Source organism: Notolepis coatsorum (genome assembly GCF_963971535.1).
Source record: "Notolepis coatsorum genome assembly, contig: SCAFFOLD_828, whole genome shotgun sequence".
NCBI classification, from domain to species: Eukaryota; Metazoa; Chordata; class Actinopteri; order Aulopiformes; family Paralepididae; genus Notolepis; species Notolepis coatsorum.
The window spans coordinates 82,340-91,686 of NW_028171171.1; the positions used below are offsets into that span (position 1 = coordinate 82,340).

The window sequence follows — 9,347 nt, forward strand, 5'->3', positions numbered from 1 at the left end:
TGTAAGAGGACAGAGTACCAGCTGTAAGAGGACAGAGTACCAGCTGTAAGAGGACAGAGTACCAGCTGTAAGAGGACAGAGTACCAGCTGTAAGAGGACAGAGTACCAGCTGTAAGAGGACAGAGTACCAGCTGTAAGAGGACAGAGTACCAGCTGTAAGAGAGGACAGAGTACCAGCTGTAAGAGGAGGACAGAGTACCAGCTGTAAGAGGACAGAGTACCAGCTGTAAGAGGACAGAGTACCAGCTGTAAGAGGACAGAGTACCAGCTGTAAGAGGAGGACAGAGTACCAGCTGTAAGAGGACAGAGTACCAGCTGTAAGAGGACAGAGTACCAGCTGTAAGAGGACAGAGTACCAGCTGTAAGAGGACAGAGTACCAGCTGTAAGAGGACAGAGTACCAGCTGTAAGAGGACAGAGTACCAGCTGTAAGAGGACAGAGTACCAGCTGTAAGAGGAGGACAGAGTACCAGCTGTAAGAGAGGACAGAGTACCAGCTGTAAGAGGACAGAGTACCAGCTGTAAGAGGACAGAGTACCAGCTGTAAGAGGACAGAGTACCAGCTGTAAGAGGACAGAGTACCAGCTGTAAGAGGACAGAGTACCAGCTGTAAGAGGACAGAGTACCAGCTGTAAGAGGACAGAGTACCAGCTGTAAGAGGACAGAGTACCAGCTGTAAGAGGACAGAGTACCAGCTGTAAGAGGACAGAGTACCAGCTGTAAGAGGACAGAGTACCAGCTGTAAGAGGAGGACAGAGTACCAGCTGTAAGAGGAGGACAGAGTACCAGCTGTAAGAGGACAGAGTACCAGCTGTAAGAGGATGACAGAGTACCAGCTGTAAGAGGACAGAGTACCAGCTGTAAGAGGAGGACAGAGTACCAGCTGTAAGAGGACAGAGTACCAGCTGTAAGAGGAGGACAGAGTACCAGCTGTAAGAGGACAGAGTACCAGCTGTAAGAGGACAGAGTACCAGCTGTAAGAGGAGGACGGAGTACCAGCTGTAAGAGGACAGAGTACCAGCTGTAAGAGGAGGACAGAGTACCAGCTGTAAGAGGACAGAGTACCAGCTGTAAGAGGACAGAGTACCAGCTGTAAGAGGAGGACAGAGTACCAGCTGTAAGAGGACAGAGTACCAGCTGTAAGAGGACAGAGTACCAGCTATAAGAGGACATAGTACCAGCTGTAAGAGGAGGACAGAGTACCAGCTGTAAGAGAGGACAGAGTACCAGCTGTAAGAGGACAGAGTACCAGCTGTAAGAGGACAGAGTACCAGCTGTAAGAGGACAGAGTACCAGCTGTAAGAGGAGGACGGAGTACCAGCTGTAAGAGGACAGAGTACCAGCTGTAAGAGGAGGACAGAGTACCAGCTGTAAGAGGACAGAGTACCAGCTGTAAGAGGAGGACAGAGTACCAGCTGTAAGAGGACAGAGTACCAGCTGTAAGAGGACAGAGTACCAGCTATAAGAGGACATAGTACCAGCTGTAAGAGGAGGACAGAGTACCAGCTGTAAGAGAGGACAGAGTACCAGCTGTAAGAGGACAGAGTACCAGCTGTAAGAGGACAGAGTACCAGCTGTAAGAGGACAGAGTACCAGCTGTAAGAGGACAGAGTACCAGCTGTAAGAGGACAGAGTACCAGCTGTAAGAGGACAGAGTACCAGCTGTAAGAGGACAGAGTACCAGCTGTAAGAGGACAGAGTACCAGCTGTAAGAGGACAGAGTACCAGCTGTAAGAGGAGGACAGAGTACCAGCTGTAAGAGAGGACAGAGTACCAGCTGTAAGAGGACAGAGTACCAGCTGTAAGAGGACAGAGTACCAGCTGTAAGAGGACAGAGTACCAGCTGTAAGAGAGGACAGAGTACCAGCTGTAAGAGAGGACAGAGTACCAGCTGTAAGAGGACAGAGTACCAGCTGTAAGAGGACAGAGTACCAGCTGTAAGAGGAGGACAGAGTACCAGCTGTAAGAGGACAGAGTACCAGCTGTAAGAGGACAGAGTACCAGCTGTAAGAGGACAGAGTACCAGCTGTAAGAGGACAGAGTACCAGCTGTAAGAGAGGACAGAGTACCAGCTGTAAGAGAGGACAGAGTACCAGCTGTAAGAGGACAGAGTACCAGCTGTAAGAGGACAGAGTACCAGCTGTAAGAGGAGGACAGAGTACCAGCTGTAAGAGGACAGAGTACCAGCTGTAAGAGTACAGAGTACCAGCTGTAAGAGGACAGAGTACCAGCTGTAAGAGGACAGAGTACCAGCTGTAAGAGGAGGACAGAGTACCAGCTGTAAGAGGACAGAGTACCAGCTGTAAGAGGACAGAGTACCAGCTGTAAGAGGACAGAGTACCAGCTGTAAGAAGACAGAGTACCAGCTGTAAGAGGACAGAGTACCAGCTGTAAGAGGACAGAGTACCAGCTGTAAGAGGAGGACAGAGTACCAGCTGTAAGAGGACAGAGTACCAGCTGTAAGAGAGGACAGAGTACCAGCTGTAAGAGGACAGAGTACCAGCTGTAAGAGAGGACAGAGTACCAGCTGTAAGAGAGGACAGAGTACCAGCTGTAAGAGGACAGAGTACCAGCTGTAAGAGAGGACAGAGTACCAGCTGTAAGAGGACAGAGTACCAGCTGTAAGAGGACAGAGTACCAGCTGTAAGAGGACAGAGTACCAGCTGTAAGAGGACAGAGTACCAGCTGTAAGAGGATAATGCATATTCACAACTGTCACAACTGTATAGGCTGTAAGACATCTGGACATATTAGCCCATGGTCTCTATCGTTAGCCAATAAGCACGGTGTCTCTGTTTGAGCCATTTCATCCTTATTAAGGATGATTAAACGTGACCTCAGATCTGCAGGTAGCCTGCTCCTCCGGGTCCCCAGTACCTGGCTCTGCACCATGGGGGGCCGAGCCTTCTGCTCGGCTGCACCACGCCTGTGGAACAGCCTCCCCCATCCAGCTGAGGGCACCCCAGAGCCTGGACTCCTTTAATAAAGCAGGCCTGAAAACATTTCTATTTCAAAAGGCCATTGATTGCTAGCTATTTTCTTCTTGTGTTGTTGTTTTTACCTTTCTGTTTATACTATGTTTTTAAACCTGTAACACCTAGGGATCTTATTGAACGAAAAGTGCACTACAAATACAATTTATTATTATTATTATTATTATTATTATTATTATTATTATTATTATTATTATTATTATTATTATTATTATTATTATTATTATTATTATTATTATTATTATTATTATTATTATTATTAATTATTATTATTATTATTATTATTATTAACACTTCCTGATACTGTACACAGTACAGTTATTCTTTATACAGAGGCTAGCAGACTCGTTAGAGAGGAGTAGTTTAATAGATTCCGCAGTGCAGAAGGCAGGCGTCCCAGGTGTTGCAGGGTGCAGAGAACACACTATAGCATGATGTTGCACCAGAGTCTGGTCTGGCAGCCAAGCTCCAGAGAAGACATTTAAACGTGGTATTTGTAGACCTGCCAAGTGCATTTGGTTTGGGTACCACACGCAGCCTTATTTGGTGTGCTTTTGATTTCCTTAGAGTGCCAGGGGTGATTGTGTGTAGAGCCTACTTCCAAGATGTTCAAATGTGTTTTAGCACTACATATTTGATCAAAGAATAGAGAGAGAAAGAACGGCACCCACCCTCTGGAACTCCCTCCCTCCAAACATCCATAGTGCTACATCCCTGCACTCCTTCAAATCGCAACTCAAAACCCACCTCTTCACCAAATTTGTAAATGACTCTGCTCTTTTTTCTTTTTCTTTCTTTCTATCCTTTTGATTATTATTTTGTTGTTACGTTGTTCCCTGTTCCCCCTCCCTTAGCTGCCCCCTCCTGTTAACACAATGGGGACCGGCCACATATATATACGGCTTTCGGTGCCATGCGTTGTGGACCAGAGGCACGTACATAGCCGTGGCAAGTTGTTATTGTTTTATTCCATATTAATAACCGGATCAAGATCCCCGATCGACTCTGCAGATCTATCCTCCTCTGTGGAATCGGCAACATGCAATACCGGCCAGAACCTCTTAGGGGCGCCATCGCTCCACTGCAGTATCATTGTGGGCGAATGGATTTTTTTTTTTACCTTCCAATGGCGTTTCATATTACCCTGATCCCGAACCAACAGCATGCACCGTTGATTACGTTTCGAATCGCAGATTTCACCATGGAATAAGGGGATTTATCATCAACCAATGGACATATCGATCTACCAGATGCCGATCGATAACGGGGAAATGCTGTAGGGTATCCCACGGGCTGATGGTAAGACCTTATTCACCTAAATTACAGCCGGATCAGACATTGTTGTGAGACGCAAGCATTCGATCAGTGAATGTGGCTAGTTACACGGACACTGTATTGTTAATCAATAATACTAAACGCCGTCCCCCGCCCCCCCCTTTCATCCATACATGCTTTGGGAGAGCCCGGATCATATGCAGTTTGTGTTATTTCTTTAGCATATATAAAACGGAAATACCGTTGAATATAACGTTAGTAGCCTTTAGCTCCATAACTAGCTTTCCAGAAAATATATGAGACGAAATCTGCGATAAAGCTTATATTCACGGCACTATAAAATGACAACCTATTGATGGATTTTTTTTTCTTTAAGCCATTTTGAAGGGACGGTTTATGAACTCAAGTGACAATGAGAATGGACAGATAGCAATACTATAAAGTATAGATATAGCTCAACAAACAGGGTCACGTCTGTTTACATTCCCCGGTCTTCTAGCCACTAATTAGACTAAGCACAGTGGTTGCCAAAGTGTTAAGCACCTTGGGTCTCCTGAAAGGCGCTATATAAATTTAAGATATTATTATTATTATTATTATTATTATTATTACTTAGCTGATAACAGACTGAATGAAGACAGCATCTGCTCTGCTTAACCCTTTCACTACCACACTACAGAAGGTTAACCCTTTCACTACCACACTACAGAAGGTTAACCCTTTCACCGCCACACTACAGAAGGTTAACCCTTTCACTACCACACTATAGACGGTTTCTGTAGTGTGGTAGTGAAAGGGTTAACCTTCTGTAGTGTGGTAGTGAAAGGGTTCAAATGTGGTGTTGGGAGTGTTTATGGCGTGCCAGTGGATTGCCTTCATATAACATCAAATAACATCTTATAACATGGGTCCCAATTCATTATGAAACAAGCATCACATTAAGCTTCCCTGTTATGACCGCCCCTGCCAGGCTGCTGCACACCCAAGAGTAGAACACATTTACAAACTGGGGCAGGACATTAGGTAAGCAGTGTCCTTGGCTCCAGAAAGCACAGCTAATCGATGAATCAAAGCGAATCCATCGCTTGTGTCCCCCGCCCCCCTTGTGACAACACCAAGGGCAATAATTGTGAACAGCTTGTTTAGGTTTGTTAATCCGAAGACTCCAAACCCTGGCCAAAAAAGGCAAGGAGTACATATGTCACATGTTTTTTTTTATTTTAATTTTTTTTTACTAAAACTATATTGTTTATTTTGCTCTGTAAAGCGCTATACAAAATGTATGTATTATTATTATTATGTTCACCCAGCGCCAAAATAATATTTTCCACAGTCTAATTGAAGGCTCGGGCAAAATCAATTATCCATAAGGGTTTCAAGTGCTCTCGTGTTGGCACAAGGTATCATGTTTCCTCTTGTGTTGAACGGTACATTTTGATGCACCTTGAGACCTTGACATCCTCCCAATCCCATTCACACTGACTACTTCAAGGCTATGTAGCATAAGGGCCGTATTCTTTATCACGATGAACAAGGCTTTACACAGGTCTAATGGAAGGTTAATGGTGCATCTCAATTTTCACAAATCAATGAAAAATCTAATAATTAACAGCTGTGGCTTTTCTTCCCGTTCGTGCAAGTGTGGGGGCCTCTCACGGTCGACAGGCAGATTAAATGAAGTATTGAGCTGGAGCGGTATGACTATTGGTCGAGGCCAAGTAGGCTATGGCCCTACTCTGGTCGATAATATGTGAGCAAGGCAGACACCGAATGCTTCCTGCTTGGTGACAAGGCTATGTCACCCGTCAGCCATCCAATGGGAGATGGGGGTTTGGTGCACATGCTCAGATCGCACTGTTGGAGTGTCTGGGGACAAAATGGATGGAAATGGAGCCAGATTGTAACTGCGTGTCACGTGTCATACCCTTAACGCTTGACGCAATAGGACGAGTGAGATCTGATATCCTCAATTTGACCCTCCTTGCTTGGTGACAATGGACCAATCTCGAGTTTGTCCGTGGAAAGCAACAGTTGTAATTGGAGGATCAAGAAAAGAGGGCAGAGTTTGAGATAGGCCAATTAATGCAGAGCCTCAAGAGTTCCCTTTCTGACATTTAACCATTGCACAGGCGAAGATACAAGGTTTCAAAGGGTGCTCGATACCGCCGTCTAGCTGGATGCGGCTGGTATTGCACTTTGGCGATCTCAGACTCATTCCCTATGGTAACACCAAGGTCCCTGGATGAATAATGAATAAAAATATCGGGAAAAAAAAGGAAAAACATTCAAATAACGAGTATACTCGTTGTTGCCGTTCAAGCGTCGGCTCCCAATAATGACTAAACTCTTTGTTGGCGGGGAATGAGTTAACAATTGTGTGTATTGAGCCGTACTGTATTGTACCCATTCTGCAATCTGTTAATAAAGTTTTCAATCAATCAATCAATCAATCAATCAATCAATCAATCAATCAATCAATCAATCAGTCAGGACAGACTCACCTTGGACCACTAAACGTCCCTGAGCGGTCCTGCGAACGCGAGTCCCTGGTTTATTGGCTGCGCAGACGTAGACCCCTGAGTGCTGCACGCCCACGTCGGAGATCATCAGATTCCCAGTGCCCAACACCTGGATGCCCTCCACTCCGATAGGGCGGCCATCTAACCAGAGAGAGAGAGAGAGAGAGAGAACAAGAGAGAGAATGAGAGAGAGAGAGAGAGAGAGAGACAGATGTGAGGAAATGGATAAAAGATCAGGAAGAAGAGTTCAACTTAAAAAGAGACCATACACTGGGGATAGGGACCCCATCATCGAGGTCTCAGTGATACCACAGTGGAGGTCAGATGGGGGACCCTGATGTAAACAAGACGAAAGTCTCTCTCTGGTCTGCATCCCCTTAACAATTGTGTGTATTGAGCCGTACTGTATTGTACCCATTCTGCAATCTGTTAATATAATTTTCAATCAATCAATCAAAGAGGAGGCCTGAGTCCTTAAGGTGAATGATGATGATTAAATCTACTGCACACACACACACACACACACACACACACACACACACACACACACACACACACACACACACACACACACACACACACACACACACACACACGCACATGCACACACACACGCACACACCACAACATTCTAGTCAAGGTGTGCCGTGCTATTTCAGCTTAAACAAATTAAACCTATCGCTGATGTCTTGCATCTCCAGCTTTGGTGATGTTGGTGATGTTGCATGCGCATGACCATCCAGTCAGAACTCAATGTACAACCTCTATACACACACTACCCCCCCCTCTCTCTATACACACACTACCCCCCCCCTCTCTATACACACACTACCCCCCCCTCTCTCTATATACACACTACCCCCTCTCTCTATACACACACTACCCCCCCTCTCTCTATACACACACTACCCCCCCTCTCTCTATATATACACACAATACCCCCCCTCTCTATATATACACACAATACCTCCTCTCTCTATATACACACACTACCCCCCTCTCTCTATATATACACACAATACCCCCCCTCTCTATATATACACACAATACCTCCTCTCTCTATATACACACACTACCCCCCTCTCTCTATATATACACACTACCCCCCCTCTCTCTATACACACAATACCCCCCCTCTCTATATATACACACACTACCCTCCTCTCTCTATATATACACACAATACCTCCTCTCTCTATATACACACAATACCTCCTCTCTCTATATACACACACTACCCTCCTCTCTCTATACACACACTACCCTCCTCTCTCTATACACACACTACCCCCCCTCTCTATATACACACACTACCCCCCCTCTCTATATACACACACTACCCTCCTCTCTCTATACACACACTACCCTCCTCTCTCTATACACACACTACCCCCCCTCTCTATATACACACACTACCCCCCCTCTCTATATACACACACACTACCCTCCTCTCTCTATACACACACTACCCCCTCTCTCTATATATACACACACTACCCCCCCTCTCTCTATACACACACTACCCCCCCCTCTCTATATACACACACTACCCCCTCTCTCTATATATACACACACTACCCCCCTCTCTATATATATACACACACTACCCCCCCTCTCTCTATACACACACTACCCCCCCCTCTCTATATACACACACTACCCCCCCCTCTCTATATACACACACTACCCCCTCTCTCTATATATACACACACTACCCCCCTCTCTATATATATACACACACTACCCCCCTTTCTATATATATACACACACTACCCCCCTCTATATACACACACACTACCCCCCTCTCTCTATATATACACACACTACCCCCTCTCTCTATATATACACACACTACCCCCCTCTCTATATATATACACACTACCCCCTTTCTATATATATACACACACTACCCCCCTCTCTATATATACACACACACACTACCCCCCTTTCTATATATATACACACACTACCCCCTCTCTCTATATATACACACACTACCCCCTCTCTCTATATATACACACACACTACCCCCTCTCTCTATATATACACACACTACCCCCTCTCTCTATATATATACACACACTACCCCCCTCTCTCTATACACACACTACCCCCCCTCTCTATATATATATATACACACACTACCCCCCCTCTCTCTCTATATATATATATACACACACTACCTCCTCTCTCTATACACACACTACCCTCCTCTCTCTATACACACACTACCCCCCCTCTCTATATATATATATACACACACTACCCCCCCTCTCTATATATATATATATATACACACACTACCCCCCCTCTCTATATATATATATATATACACACACTACCCCCCCTCTCTATATATATATATATACACACACTACCTCCTCTCTCTATACACACACTACCTCCTCTCTCTATACACACACTACCTCCTCTCTCTATACACACACTACCTCCTCTCTCTATACACACACTACCTCCTCTCTCTATACACACACTACCTCCTCTCTCTATACACACACTACCTCCTCTCTCTATACACACACTACCCTCCTCTCTCTCTA

General features: G+C 45.3%; 1 protein-coding gene across 1 annotated transcript in view; it reads right to left on the minus strand.

Moving 5' to 3' along the window:
- Window positions 1-6,927, minus strand: part of LOC311248327 (immunoglobulin superfamily DCC subclass member 3-like) — a gene marked incomplete at both ends in the record, with an annotated part of 31,785 nt that extends 24,858 nt beyond the window's left edge. The window contains one exon of the mRNA XM_084339229.1: window positions 6,769-6,927. Within this exon, the coding sequence (XP_084195355.1) occupies window positions 6,769-6,927 (159 nt within the window). The remainder of the gene's footprint in view (window positions 1-6,768) is intronic.
- Between the last annotated feature and the right edge of the window lie 2,420 nt (window positions 6,928-9,347).